We start from the raw sequence: 15803 nt of genomic DNA, 5'->3' as shown, positions 1-15803 counted from the left end.
ACATCACAGCTGCGGCGTTCTCACATATCCTTGCTGGCCTTTAATCTTCCAAGACACCTTTGGCGATTATTTCACGATGGACACAGTCTATTTATAATTATTTAGATTTGAGCACACGCGTATTTCACGGTAAATTTGGTCTATTATAGCGGTTTGGACAAGAATGCGGATTTTTCGATAATAATTAAACTAGCGGTGCACACACTATGTCAACTTGATGTCTCCGATCCCCATCTTCGATCTTCCATCTTGCGGGTTGCGCGGGGCGCGGGCGATCTTCTTCCATATGCAATAATTCTGTATTTGAGACGCGTAGCGCCATCTCGCGGTAGATTGCAAAGTTGCCGATATAGGTAAAGGATTATAAAAGGTGAATAGGAAAGGATTTTTGGAAATTTGATTATGGCGCAACCACACCGGTTAGGTAGCTCTTAAGATAGTGAAGTTTCTGCACGTTCAGGAGCGATTCATTGTTATGTATGTAATGAAATGACATTTCATAAAATTGAGTTTGCCGCGCTTCGCGCGTGTATCAACTTGTCTGTGGTGGAGTGAGTGACGCATTGTGTGCAATGGCGTAATTACGTTGTTTTGATTTGTAAAAAGATAATTTAACGGATAAAGTTGAGGAGGCGATATTAGTGAACTTTAAATGTCGTTTCTTTGTTTTTCAGGTGAGAACTCATAGTTTGTTGTACCTATGTACCTACCTAATATTGTAAAAGTAAACGGGTGTTAAAATAAAACTTTGTTTTTCAGAGAAACCATTTATGTTTAATTGCAAAAATCCTCAACAATATAATCTTATAAAACGACATTTTCGTTAACTAAAGGAAGATGGACCGGCTGCAATTTGAGTTTACGATGATAGCTTCAAGTGATGGCAAATCTAATGTATTGGCCATAACCTCAATATCTACAGAAGAAGGAAAATGTTATGTTTTACCTGATGAGTTGAAGCCGGTAATTCACCATACGTATATTGTTAAAATGAACACTTTCTCAAAAATAAAAAATAGCATAAAAAAAAGACACCAAAGTAGAAAAATATGGATAAAATTGGATGAAAATCTAAAGAAAACGTACATAGATGAGGAAGGTAATATGCAATTCTCAGATCAATATTTAGAAGAAATGAGCACAAAACAACCAGAACACAGAGATGACAGTTTGCAACATATCTTGGAAAAATTAATAGAAACTACAACCAAGAAAGAAAATCAACATAACCTAAAACATATTTCAGAGAAATTTATTATTGAAAAATTCACAAGCAAGAACCCTAATGCAATGCAATGGATAGAGAATTTTGAAAAAGAATGTGAGCGCTTTAATATAACAAAAGATGAAACAAAAATAGACATATTGAGGTTATTTTTAGAAAAATCTTGTTTAGATTGGTATAGCTCGATGGTTATAAAATTAACAGTAAATTCTGAATGGAAGGAATGGAAAGACAAATTTTTGGAAACTTTTAAAAATCAAGGATGGGACATGGTCACAACTGCCCTCGCATTCAGGTATAAAGAAGGATTGTTGATTGATTATGCTATAAAAAAAGAGCGGCTCATACTAGATATAAACAAATCGATAGACCCGAAAACAATGACAGATCTGATTGCAACAGGTCTACCTGGGTTTATCCTAAATAGGTTAAACAGGGACGAACTCAACAACACTACTGATTTGTTCAACGAGATAAGAAAATATGAAGGTATGATATACAAGAAAAACTCAACTATAAGAAAAAGTGGTACATTTTTTTATAAAAATAAAACTAATGAGAAGAAGCCATGTAAGACTTGTGAATCTTTGGACAAAGGAATTAAATATCATCCGGAGGAGTCATGTTGGTTTAAAAAAAATAAAAATGAATCTGAAAAGTTCTTTAAAGCTAATAACTCCATTATTGAAGTAGACATGAATACTGAAAAAAAAAAACGAGTAAGTACACCATTAATCAAAATCAAGCTTTTATTAGAAAATAAATTAGAAGTGAGCGGCATTTATGATTCAGGCTCACAGATCTCGTTAATAAATTCAAGACTGATTAAAGTAAAAGAAAAAAAAGATAACGTGAATATAGCATATATGAAAACGGTTAATGGTGTGAAGAAGACAGATGGCTTGATAACAATAAAAATAAAAATCCTTGATTTAGAAGAAGAGGTGGATGTATATATAATAGAAAATGAGGATTTTGATGATTTTATAGTCGGATTGGATATGATAAAGAAATTCAAATTAACACAAAATGAGGACTTGCGGATAGAGCAAAAGAAAACAACAAATAAAATAGACATGATGTCTAAAGATAACACAAATGAAGATAAGAATATAAAAGCATATGCAATAAATTTCAATGAACACATAGAAACACAGGAATTTGTTAGTATGACAGACCATTTAGATAATGAAAAGAAAATTGAGATAGAGAAAATTATAAAGGAATATAAAACAATTTTTGCTAAGGATAAGTATGATATAGGATCAGTTAAAGATTATGAAGCTCGTATAGATTTACTAGTAAATAGATACTGTAGTAAAAGACCATACAGATGTACAATAGAAGATAAATTAGAAATTGAAGAGCAAATATCTATGTTACTAAAGAATAATTTAATCGAAGAATCCTACAGTCCATTCGCTGCACCAGTGACTTTAGCATTTAAAAAAGGTGAAAATAGAAAATCCCGCTTATGTGTAGATTTCAGAGAACTAAATAAAATTGTTGTACCACAAGCTCAACCTTTCCCATTAATAGATGATTTGATTATTAAAACTAGAAATTGTAAATATTTTACCACGCTGGATATAAACTCAGCATTTTGGGCAATACCACTACGGGTACAAGATAGAAATAAAACAGGATTTGTCACACAAGATGGCCACTTCCAGTGGACCTGCCTCCCTTTTGGCTTGAAAACATCACCAGCAATTTTCCAGAGAATTTTAAGCAATATTCTAAGAAAGCACAATCTCACAGGATACTCCGTAAACTATATTGATGATATTTTGATATACTCGTCCACTTTTGAAGAACATATAAAACACATAAGAAGTGTATTAGAGGCAATAATAAAAGAAGGCTTTAGATTGAAATTTAAAAAATGTACCTTTGCTTCAGACTCAGTAAAGTATCTTGGCCATGTAATTCAGAACAATTCGGTAAGACCACTAAAAGACAATTTGATTTCAATAAGATCTTTTCCAACTCCTAAGACGCAAAAGAATATCAGACAATTTTTGGGAAAAATCAACTTCTACCATGAATACATACCAAGAAGCGCAATTATCTTAGATCCATTACATAATTTATTAAGAAAAAATCAAAAGTTTGTGTGGTCAGAGAAGTGTGAAGAATCATTTAATCAAATAAAAAGATATTTATGTTCTCAGCCGATATTGGAAATATATGACAAAGACTTACCAATAAAAATCTTTACAGATGCATCCTTAGAGGGCATCGGGGCAATACTAAAACAAACACAACTAGATGGTAAAGACAAACCGGTGGCATATTTCTCAAAAAAACTGAATGAATCTCAAAAACGGAAAAAGGCTATATATTTGGAATGTCTTGCTATGAAAGAAGCTGTTAAATACTGGCAACACTGGCTCATTGGAAAACAATTCACTATCTACTCAGACCACAAACCTCTAGAGAACATGAACATTAAAAGCAGGACAGACGAAGAATTGGGTGATCTCACATATTACCTATCGCAATATGACTTCACAGTAAAATACATACCTGGTAAAGAAAATGTAGAAGCAGACTGTTTGAGCCGAAACCCTGTATTAGAATCAGAAGATAACAAAGAGGAACTATTGAAAATAGTTAATTTAATACAAATAAAAGATATAGTTGAAGACCAAGAGAAAAATGAAACAATAAAAGAAAAGAGAAATCTTATACACAAAAATAGAATTTATTATAAAAAAATAAAGAAACATGAAAAGATTATCCTTTCAGAAGAATTTAGTAAAAGACTCATAAAAAAGGTGCATGAAGATCTATGCCATATTGGGATCAGACAATTGCAGAAAAAAATAAGTCCAATATATACAGCTAAAAACCTAACAAAAAATATCATAAATATTTGTAAAACATGTGAAATATGCATAAAAAATAAATCAAGATGTCAAGGAAAATTTGGATTAATGTCACAACTGGGACCAGCCACAAAACCATTTGAGATTATGTCAATGGATACTATCGGTGGCTTTGGAGGCTCTAGGTCAACAAAAAAATACCTACACCTTTTAGTTGATCACTACACGAGATATGCATTTATTGCGACTTCAAAAACACAGAATGCAAGTGACTTTATAAAACTTACAAAAAATGTGCTGGAGACAGATGAGATTGGAATAATTCTGACAGATCAATATCCGGGCATCAATTCAAGAGAATTTAAGCAACATTTGCAAGAGAATAATATTAAACTAATTTTTACAGCTGTGAATACACCATTCTCGAACGGCTTGAACGAGAGATTAAATCAAACAGTAGTAAATAAAATAAGGTGCAAAATAAATGAGAAAAATAATAAGAGAACATGGACAACAGTGGCAAGAGAATGTATACAGAAATATAATGAAACAGAACACTCCGTTACAGGCTTTGCACCAAAATATTTACTGGATGGTACGAATGTTAGTATTCTACCAAATGAATTAAAAATAACAGAAAGGGAAGACAAGTGGATGGCTGATAGAAAATTGGCATTAGAGAATACAATAAAATCCCACATGTACAACAAGAAAGTATTTGATAGAAATAGGAAAATTCAAGAGTTTAATATAGGAGACAGTGTATATGTAGAAAATGGAAATAGATTGAATAGAAAGAAATTAGACGAATTAAAAATAGGCCCTTTCAAGATAATAGAGAAAATATCGAACTCCATGTATAGGATTGACACTGGTAACAGAAAAACAGAATCAACTTTATTCCACATAACAAAATTACAACCTGTCACAACAGAGGCTGAAGAAGAAGTAGCGGAAAACGAATATGAAGATAACTTATAGGTATATTGTGTGGATATGTTGTTTAGAATTTTCGCTCTTAAGGGGGGGAGATGTAATGAAATGACATTTCATAAAATTGAGTTTGCCGCGCTTCGCGCGTGTATCAACTTGTCTGTGGTGGAGTGAGTGACGCATTGTGTGCAATGGCGTAATTACGTTGTTTTGATTTGTAAAAAGATAATTTAACGGATAAAGTTGAGGAGGCGATATTAGTGAACTTTAAATGTCGTTTCTTTGTTTTTCAGGTGAGAACTCATAGTTTGTTGTACCTATGTACCTACCTAATATTGTAAAAGTAAACGGGTGTTAAAATAAAACTTTGTTTTTCAGAGAAACCATTTATGTTTAATTGCAAAAATCCTCAACAATATAATCTTATATGTATAAGTGCTACAAAGAGATCCCGGAAGGTAGCCCACTCAGAATAGTCGCCAGAGAAATTTGGTATAGTAATTTTAGGTAGCTGCACCCCTCGTTGATTACCATCGCATGATGAATCTGAACACGATTTCTTAACGTCTGATGTGGTTCTGAATTTTGAGAGACGTTCTTTTAGTTCTGTTTTGTAATCCATATACACTTCTTCTGTTAGGCTGTAAATATCTTTCAAGAAGTATTCAGAGGTTTGGACCACCTTTCCATCAAATTCCGACGTAATTTTCTGATTAGTATCATAAAAAGTTGACCACTCTTTTTCTAAACTTTCCAATCTTGTTTCTATATAACCTTCCGTCACTCTCTCTTTCGGAGATTTTTTAAAGTTCGAATATCCTTTGTTAATTTTTTTGTTTATATTTTCCTGTATTCTTACTAGCGAATCCATTTTCTGTGTGCGCCAAGGCTATTCCAAATTACGGTATAGGTAAATGTGATAGTTTCTAAGTTGGGTTTAAACAAATTATTTTCGAGGTAAAATTCTTCAAAATTTCAGTCAAAAGTCCAGTCTATGTTTCAATTTCTAAGTTATTCGAAAATTCGGCTACGTTCAAGACTCTTCAAAATGTTAAAGTTCAGCCCCCCAATTGTGTAAGAATAACCATTTCATGGCTATCGCAATCGTCAAGAAATTCTGCCATTTGATTGGTTGATTCGCTGTTTACACACAAAACCAATCAACACAGCCAATCAAAGGGCAGAATTCTTGACGATTGCGATAGCCATGAAATGGTTATTCTTACACAATTGGGGGGCTGGTTGCGTTTCAATTTCTAAGTTGAAGTTCATCTATGTCCCAACATTGTTTAAATTTTTTCTATTTATGGTGAAATTTTTCTAAGTTAATGTTATTCGAAAATTCGTCTAAGTCCAAGATTCCTCAAAATATTTCTAAGTGTTTGAAATGTAAAACACTTAGCCAAATTCGGGCATGGATTCCCCGTCTCAACCACTTTTCACTTAAAATTCTACAAGTCCATGCAATTTTTAAAGTTAACTAGTTCACTATCTTAAGGTTCACTTTTGGTTAGATTTTATTACGACATAATGTACTTACAGTTTACCGCGCACTGGTACTCACAAACAACAACAACAACAGGGTCATCTCCGTTTGGTCGATAATCGACCAGACGGGGGTACGGGCCTCGAGGCTTTGCCTCCTTACCCGGGCGGGTCGCTGGGCATCTCTGTGCCCAGGTGTTTGTCTTTTAGCCTTTTCGGCTAGGGCCTGCCATCTTGGCTTGGGCCCTGGTGGTTAGGTGTGTCCGTTGGTAGGTCTCTGCACGACGGCGCTAAGCGTGTCGTCCTGTGCAGAGACGTTATCGGTGTCAAATCCGGTAGTTGTCTCGTCGTCTCGGTCGTCGTCGCCATCGCCTGCGTTGCGCGCTGGTGAGGGCGATCGGAGAAGCTCCCGAGGTAATGGACGCCCGTCCATCGGACGTGGGATGAGTGGAGCAATGCCGTGGAGGTGTTCGCACGGTCCGTTGTCCGCGCGCGCAAACATGCGCCGCGCGAGTGTACGGACGTACTCCTCCACGGAGGGCGTCTTGAGGTCGCGGTGTATAACGTCGTTCCTCACGTACCTCGGAGCTTGGACGATTGTTCGCAGGCATTTGTTTTGCTGGACCTGTAGGCGGCGTCTCTGGTACTCGGAGCAAAGGGAGTACCAGGCTGGTGCCGCGTACGTCAATCGTGAGCGGACATAGGCTCCATAGATCCGGAGCTTGGTCTTCGGTGTGAGGCTCGAGGTGAGGACCTGGCGCAGCATCGACGTAGCCGCACATGCTTGATTAACGACGTGATTAACCATAGAGGTCATGTGCAAGCCAGAGTCGATGCGGCACCCCAAGTAGCGCACCGAAGTCTGCCACTCTATGTCCTGCCCCCGGAGACGGAGTTGACGGTACGGCTGCCGGGCGCCGAACAGGATGGCAGTCGTCTTCCCCACGTTGACTGCCATTCTCCATCTGTCCAGCCACTCCGGCAGCAGGTCCAGCAAACGTTGTAGACGATTGATGGCGACGATTTGGTGGTGCGACGACGCTAGATACGCGCTGTCATCGGCATATAGCGATAACAGCACGTCTTCCTCCCCCTCGCGCAGATGTTTGGCGAGGGTAGGGATGTCGTCCGTGTATACTGCGTATAGGCACGGGGATAGGCAGCTGCCCTGCGGTACTCCTGCAGGTATTGGGCGGGGCTGGGAGTCCTCGCCTTCTACGGACACTCGGAATGATCTGCCCTCCAGGAAGGATGCTACCAGCCGCACTATCGCAGGTGGTAGGTTGGTCGAGAGGAGCTTCGCCAGGAGGCCGGCATGCCACACTCGGTCGAAGGCCTTCTCGATATCGAGGAAGACTCCGACGGTGCAGTATCCTTTGTTCTTCTCGCTGGCGATAAAATTGAGTCCTCTCGCAAGCTGGAGCGTCGTAGAGTGGTAGCTGCGAAAGCCAAATTGTTCGGCCCGCGGTCGTAGGTGCGGGGCAAGCCTTCGCAGCAGTAGGCGCTCGAACAGCTTGGCAATGTGCGGCAGGAGGGTGATGGGTCTGTAGCTTCCTGGAAGGCGGCGGTCTTTTCCCGGTTTGGGGATGGTGATCACCTTCCCCAGTTTCCAAGTGTCCGGGAAATGGGCGGTGCGGAGAATGCCATTGAATAGTCTCGTGAGTGCGACGAGACCTCTTCTGGGCAGCTGCTGGATTGCGGCAATCGGGATTCTGTCGTAGCCTGGCGCCTTCCTTTTGGGGAGTCGGGAGACGGCCTTCCTCAGCTCTAACGGGGATATGAAATCGTCTCCCCGGAGCGGAGGGTTTTGGGACGACAGAAATTCCTCAATTTGGTCCTGGATCTCTGCGTGGTGCCTATACACGGCGTCGTCGTTGGCCGGTGGGTTGGGTGTGAACTGGGTCTCCATATACTCCGCCATGATCTCTGCGCGGTCTTTAGCGGAGTATCTTCGCCTACCCTGGCTGTCCAGCAGAGGGTAGACGGGTGAGTCGGTCCCGGTGAGCGTCTTGCACAGGTGGTAAAGCGTGGTCTCGGACTCGGACGCCGCGTCGATTGTCTTCTCCCAGTCTTCGTCTTCGCGTACTACGAGCGCGAGCGCCACCTCCTGTGCGAGACGGTTGAGATCACTCTTCACTCTCGGGCAGCGAGTCCGCGCCCATAGTTTGCGTAGGGCGCGCTTCTTCTCAAGCTTGTCCCGGAGTGAGCTCGGTAGTAGGTCTCTTTTCCTTGTAGGGGGTCTGGTTGTTGTGGCTTCGGTTTTGGCGTGCTGTATGGCCGATGTTATGGCGAATGCAGCCCGGTCGACGTCAGCTGGGGTCGTGATAGGTCCGGTGAGCTCAAACTCCGACAGCGCGGCCGCGTATTTCTCCCAATTTGTTTTTGTATTAGGCGGTCGCGGGATAGTGAAGTCGCGCTGGAGGTTGAGCGTGACCAATATGGGTAGGTGTTCAGTGTCGAGGTCATACATTGGCTCGACACTGATAGGGTGGTCCAGTCTGTGGTGTAGCACGATGTCCAACACATCTGGTTGGTGGTGATGGGCTGCAGGTATATTGGTCGGCGCGCCCGGTCCCAATACACCATAGTTGTGGCGCTCGCTGTCCTCGAGCAGCATCCTTCCGGCCGCGGAGTTGACGCGTGAGCCCCAAGCTTGGTGTTTCGCGTTTAGGTCCCCCACGACTAGTGTAGGCACTTACGACTCGAGGAGAGTGTGGACATCGGTACCGTGGAAAGGCTCGTTCGGCGGTCGGTAGGCGGCATAGATGTTAAGTTCCTTTTCGCCCGCTTGAACACGCACTCCCTGTGTGCGCAGAGATGTGTAGGGTGTGTGCTCGAGCTCCTCGTGTACTAGATCTCTCCGTACCAGGGCCGCTGTTCCTCTGTAGGCGTAGCCCCGGGGGGAGATCTCGTCGCGCCGGTACACGAAGTAATTGGGTACTCGGAGCTCTATGTGGTCCGCGAGCTTTGTTTCTCCCAGGAGGATGACATGTACGTCCTGCGACTGGGAGAGCTGCGTGAGCTCGCGGACGTGGCCTCTGATGCCGCCTGGATTCCAGTAAAGGATTCTCAGCCGGAATGGAGCCGAATGAGGGGTGTGAGGGCGGCCATTCCTGCTGCGATGGCCGCTGCGATTCCCTGGCCCTGCTGGTAGGTCGTTAGCCCGGTCATTAACGCCTCCATTACAACCCGGACTATGGCTAAAAAGTCCGGGGTGCTCTGTCCTTCCCCTGGTTTATTTGTGTTGTAGGGGCGGGGGGCGGGGCTTGTGTTGGTCGGTGGGCGGAGTCTGTGCCTGGAACCGCCTGTACGGGTACAGGTCGGGAGGCCGTAATGGGTTCCTGCGCAGGTCCAGTAGCATCTCTCATTTGCCTCGGTTGAGGCGTTGAGGCGGCCGCGGGCTCAGCGCGCCTCGGTCGGGCGGTGCGGTTTCGCTTCCTCCTGCGCGGAAGCGGCTGGCCTCTCTCTATGGGTCGGTTGGCCGTCGCGGTCAGAGTGGTAGGACGAGTGTTGTCCTGGGCCATGGTAGCTCCAGTGGTTGGTGCTGCGGTAGGCGCGGACGATGCTGCGGTGGATGCGGGCGGTTCTTGAGCCTGGGGGGGTGGGGCCATTGCGGTGTTCTGTGCGGCAGTGGGAGGCGCTGCGGTCCCGCGCCGCGGCGGCTCTCGTCCCACAGGTGCGCGCGGGGGTGGCGGAGGCACAGCTATGCCTCTCCTCCTCGCTTCGCGCTTGTAATGACTGCATCTGCGGTCATTTGCGGCATGATTTTGGCCGCAGTTTGCGCAGATGGGCGGATCGTCTCGGGACCTTGTGCAGTCTCGGACGGGGTGGGGTCCGGCGCATCGGACCCACCGGAAGGGCCTGTGGCAGTTCACCGAATTGTGTGCGTACAATTGGCACCGGTGACACTGCGGCGGCTTGCTTCCTCCGCGCCAGGCCTCTATAGTTAATTGCGGCATGTAGAGGAGCTCGGTAGTGGCGTAAAGCTCCCGCAACTCTTCTTGTGTCATGTGGGCCAGCCGCACGTAGTACGTGCAGCCGTGCTTTCCCCGGGGCGGCGGGAGCGCTCTCGCCGCTTCGGCTGGGAAGCCGAGTGCGCGGAGCGCGGCGACCACCTCCTCCGTTGGCGTTTCAAGTGGTAGGCCCCGAATCGCCACCTTAGTGGGTATTTCGGCGGCCGGGCTGTAGCAGTGCCATGCCAGGCCGGTGGGGGGGGGGAGTACCTCCTCCAATGATCGACTGTCCGTGCTCGATATGCTGGATGTCCGCGACGAGCAGGATGATTCGGATTTTCGAGACGGGCGGCCAGCAATGCTCAGCTTCACCCGTTTGTCCTCTTGATTGTCAGAAGATCCGGAGGATGACGTGGAGGGACGAGCGCGCTTGGCGATTTCATGACCGAGCGTAGGCTTAGCTACCCCGGACATGATGTGCCGCGGCTCATCGACCTCTTCTTCTTGGGGGTTTGGTGGTGGCGTAGGTCTTGAGGTTGACGCAACGGCTAGAGGTTGTCGTGATGAGACGACGACAGGGAACGGGGTGATCGTCTGATCAATTATATCCCGACGTACTACTGCACGTGGGATCCCCGTCCGTCCTCTTGCACGTGATTTGGTCCTTTGGTGCTTGGGATTGTCCGACATGGTCGGTGTTGCATTCGCTACCCTTAAACAGGGCGACGTGCTCTAACCGCTTGCGACCCAGCCGGGTGAGACCCCGAGGGGAGGCCCAGCTTAGGTGCCGCGTCCGGAGCAGCCGTCGACCCTGTTTGGTGTGGAGGGTTATGGCGTGCTGTTATGTATCCCAGCGGGTTCTTTCCTCAAGAAAGAAGCGCTGGGATGAATGCGATTATTGCCTCGGCTGGGTGCGATGCGTCCTCGCGCGGTTCGACCCGGCCGCTTCCTCAAGCCGCACGAGTGCGGCGAGTACAGCTGTCACCGGGGACCGCGGGGAGCAGGGTACGGAAAGACCGAGACTGAAACGCTATCTATGTCTGGGGGCTCAAGATCCCGGGATCGAGCACACACTGAGAACAATAGTGCACTGCACTATACAGACAAACAACACACACACTTAATCACTACTTGCTGGGTACTTCCACCAGGGGGCGCCACTGTTGTCGCAAACTGCACTGACATTCGGTCTCGAAGAGCCATGAATAAAACCCGTAGTTGGCAGAAGACATTTATTTGGTAAAATTCAATTTAATATACAGTACTGTTCGATCATAAGTAATAACTCGATGTAAAGTCAAACAGCGCCATCTAGTAAGTGAGAAGGTAGTTTTTTTTACAATACTTTATCGTTCACAATTGGACACATGTAAAAAGTTATTTTTGACAAATCACGCAAAAAATCAAAGTGAGACCACAGGCGACAGACTCTCAAACATTTTTTTTTTTTTTTTTTTACTTCATAAAACCGTATAACCGAACACTCTGAGTTCAAGCTTTTTAATTTAACACAGACTTAAATAACATTCATCCAGATTACAGAAATTTAGATAAAAATTGATTTATTTATCAGTTAAACCACCGACAGTTTGTAAAATAGTCTTCTAAAAGGTAAAGGTCGAGATGGCAATCTGGGTGGGAACGCCTCGCACACCCGAACACAGACAGACAGACAGACAACAAAGCGTTCCTATAAGGGTTCCGTTTTTCCTTTTGAGGTACGGAATCCTAAAAATCATGATTTTTAGGGTTCCTCGGCTTCGCCTCGGCCTTCCAATATAGATACTCGGCCATTAATCGCTTTATTTCAGGCCTGGAATGTAATGTACTATTGTGGTATTGATTCAATATACCTATCTAGTGTATGTCAAATCTGCACTGGGCCTACGTGGCGGACTATGGCCTTATCTCCTTCTGAGAGGGAAATCCGTGCTCGGTAGTGAGCCGTCTATGGGTTAGTCACGATATTTTTTAGCTAGATGACCGCGATGATCTCGTCAGTTTGGATTTAGGTTTTTAAAAAGACCTACTGTGGTAATTTTTGTTTTTCCAGGATAAAAAATAGCCTTTGCAAACCAAATTTCTTTAGATAGGCTAATACACCCGAGAGGGAGACCCGTGCTCCGTGGTAAGCCGGCGACGGGTTGACCATGATGGTGTATTTCTATTTTTTTTTTATTTTTTTTATTGCCGCTATAAGAAATAAATAATTAGTTTATTCATTTTAACAATATATTTAGACTTGTGATATTGTAGTAACGCCATCTACACGCTTTACTTTGAACTACTTCGCAACTTACTAGTACTATGAACCAGTGACTTTCTCAACATGGTTCTTAGACATGAAACTAGATGGCGTTGACATGTTATTAATTATATATTTGTCTTACAACGAAAAACACTTATTTTTAACTAACTGATGCCCGTGCTAGATTAGCCTCTGTTTATAGAGACAATAGAGTCAGGAATCAACCTACTGAGAGTCTAGACCTTAGTTCGTTATCAATAAGCTAGGGCGTGGTTGTAGGTAGGAGACAAAATAAAAGATTGTATAAGGAAATAAACTGTTTTATTCAGGGAAAAACTCCCTCCAAATCAAAGTTTATCTTTACCATTACTTATTGCTTTATCATTAAATAATTTATTATTTCCTTTAAGAAAAATCTACCGCCAGTTCGTAAAAAGCATATTATCTACCGAGAGAAAGAACTGGCAAGAAAAAACTCGGTGGTGTCTATTTTGAAATACCAATTACACATTTGAACAATACATAAATCAACATACATAGTACAACAAAAGAAATATAAAATCAACAATTAATAAAATCTTAATTAAGTTTCGCCATGTAAGTACCATAGATTTGCCATTTATAATTCTGTTAATTGTTCTGTCACGTCTGTAGTATTTTTTCTATCATTTGACGTGCCTCTGTTTACAAATAAAATGTCTATGGTTTAGAATTAATTCTTAAGCAAAATCTAAAGAGTTTAGTAGCAATTTCAAGAAATAAATAGCAACTCTAACCATTTATCTTATACCCGCGACTTTGTCCGCATAGATTTAGGTTTCAGAAGTCTCGTAGGAAATCTTTATTATTCTGTTAGGCTAACATGCGCACCACGAGAAAATTTTGTCTACGCATTTACTCGTCTTATTTGTATGAAGAAACACGAGATAATGCGTAGACAAAATTTTCTCGCGGGGCGCATGTTAGGCCATCTGGGATTGAAAGCCTATGTCTGTTTCCGGGATGCAAGGTATCCCTGAATAGTAGGTAGGTACCTGGTTTTATAATAAAAATCACGAACTGTATCCTATGCGTGTGTGACACAGACTGCAATCTACAGACTACAATGTATAGTACGCTACAGGTTGATGTGGCCTGTGTGAATCGGGGAGGGAACGCTCCGCACACCCGCACAGTCCCCGCGCTAACCTGGTGCGGGCGGGCGCGGGTTTGCGGGGCGTCCCCACGCCTTCATAACTACTTATATTCTAATGATTTTACATTGGCACGGGGTTTACGCACATTTTGACACTTTCGAACATGCTTTAAACAAGTGCGAGTCAGGCTCGCGCAATGAGGGTTCCGTACTACATTCGTATTTTTTCGACATTTTGCACGATAATTCAAAAACTATGCGCTGGCCACGCCCCTTTCTTCGTAAACTTCGGCTATTAGTACATTATTTTTTGACACCTCTAGTGCGCAGGCGCAGCGAGCCGTTCAGTGCCGGCACACCGCCCAGCCCGCCATACAGTCGCACCGCGCGCTCGACCAGGTGAGCCCCACACCGCACCGCACACCGCACACCGCACACGAGGGTACTGTGGTGCGGCAGGTCTGCAGATCATGACGCCCGACGGCTCGATGGCGACGGCGCGGCCGTGGCGCCGGCGGGCGCGCAGGCCGCCTACGCCATACAGTCGCACCGCGCGCTCGACCAGGTGAGCCCCACACCGCACCGCACACCGCACACCGCACACGAGGGTACTGTGGTGCGGCAGGTCTGCAGATCATGACGCCCGACGGCTCGATGGCGAAGGCGCGGCCGTGGCGCCGGCGGGCGCGCAGGCCGCTTACGCCATACAGTCGCACCGCGCGCTCGACCAGGTGAGCCCCACACCGCACCGCACACCGCACACCGCACACGAGGGTACTGTGGTGCGGCAGGTCTGCAGATCATGACGCCCGACGGCTCGATGGCGAAGGCGCGGCCGTGGCGCCGGCGGGCGCGCAGGCCGCCTACGCCATACAGTCGCACCGCGCGCTCGACCAGGTGAGCCCCACACCGCACCGCACACCGCACACCGCACACGAGGGTACTGTGGTGCGGCAGGTCTGCAGATCATGACGCCCGACGGCTCGATGGCGACGGCGCGGCCGTGGCGCCGGCGGGCGCGCAGGCCGCCTACGCCATACAGTCGCACCGCGCGCTCGACCAGGTGAGCCCCACACCGCACCGCACACCGCACACCGCACACGAGGGTACTGTGGTGCGGCAGGTCTGCAGATCATGACGCCCGACGGCTCGATGGCGAAGGCGCGGCCGTCGCGCCGGCGGGCGCGCAGGCCGCTTACGCCATACAGTCGCACCGCGCGCTCGACCAGGTGAGCCCCACACCGCACCGCACACCGCACACCGCACACGAGGGTACTGTGGTGCGGCAGGTCTGCAGATCATGACGCCCGACGGCTCGATGGCGACGGCGCGGCCGTGGCGCCGGCGGGCGCGCAGGCCGCCTACGCCATACAGTCGCACCGCGCGCTCGACCAGGTGAGCCCCACACCGCACCGCACACCGCACACCGCACACGAGGGTGTACAGTGTGACCTAAGTAATATCTATATAATAGCCCATAAGTACACATACATATTGTATCTGAATGCATTCATTTAATAAATCAGTCCAAAACCAACGCTCGGGTCGTACGCTCATTTCCAACACCTTGTCCCAACCTTAGATGGCGATCCTGCCATGCGGACTCAAGGACTCAAAATAATTATTGCCATGTAAAATATAACCGGATAAGGCCTCAAACAAAATATAATAATACAAAATGTGAAACTCAAAAGTCGAGAAAGAAGATATATTTATTAATCAAAACGGCAATAAAAACAGCTCCGATATTGAACAATTTCGCTGGCACATTTCTTCAATAAACATAGTTATGATCATCATATGTACAATTTGACTACTGGGAGTACTATACTTAGTATTTAAATTTAACAAGAAATGCCACGAAAACTGGATGATCAGCCAGCTAAGCCAACACGTACTTAGAAGATCTACAGGCGGCGAAAAATGGACAGTGCGGCGTTTGTTTTCAAAGTGTTTTCCGAAGTTTTTCCAAAATAGTGTTTTTTTTATGTGA

At 45.2% G+C, this 15803-nt stretch overlaps 1 protein-coding gene and 1 long non-coding RNA gene across 2 annotated transcripts; one reads left to right on the top strand and one right to left on the bottom strand.

The window, feature by feature from the left end:
- Positions 1–486: 486 nt before the first annotated feature.
- On the top strand, positions 487–5373 carry LOC138404601 (uncharacterized). Its single transcript, XR_011238489.1, has 2 exons — positions 487–674; positions 760–5373. It is a non-coding gene; the product is annotated as an uncharacterized lncRNA (long non-coding RNA).
- A 4301-nt stretch (positions 5374–9674) lies between these two features.
- LOC117995952 (uncharacterized) lies at positions 9675–11117 on the bottom strand. The gene has a single exon (XM_034983967.2). The coding sequence runs from the start codon at positions 11115–11117 to the stop codon at positions 9675–9677; it is 1443 nt and encodes a 480-aa protein (XP_034839858.2).
- Positions 11118–15803: the final 4686 nt, after the last annotated feature.

The sequence above is a fragment of the Maniola hyperantus genome, unplaced genomic scaffold, assembly GCF_902806685.2.
Source record: "Maniola hyperantus unplaced genomic scaffold, iAphHyp1.2, whole genome shotgun sequence".
NCBI classification, from domain to species: Eukaryota; Metazoa; Arthropoda; class Insecta; order Lepidoptera; family Nymphalidae; genus Maniola; species Maniola hyperantus.
The sequence above is the reverse complement of the archived record's forward strand: the minus strand, read 5'-3'. Positions and strand labels throughout refer to the sequence as shown.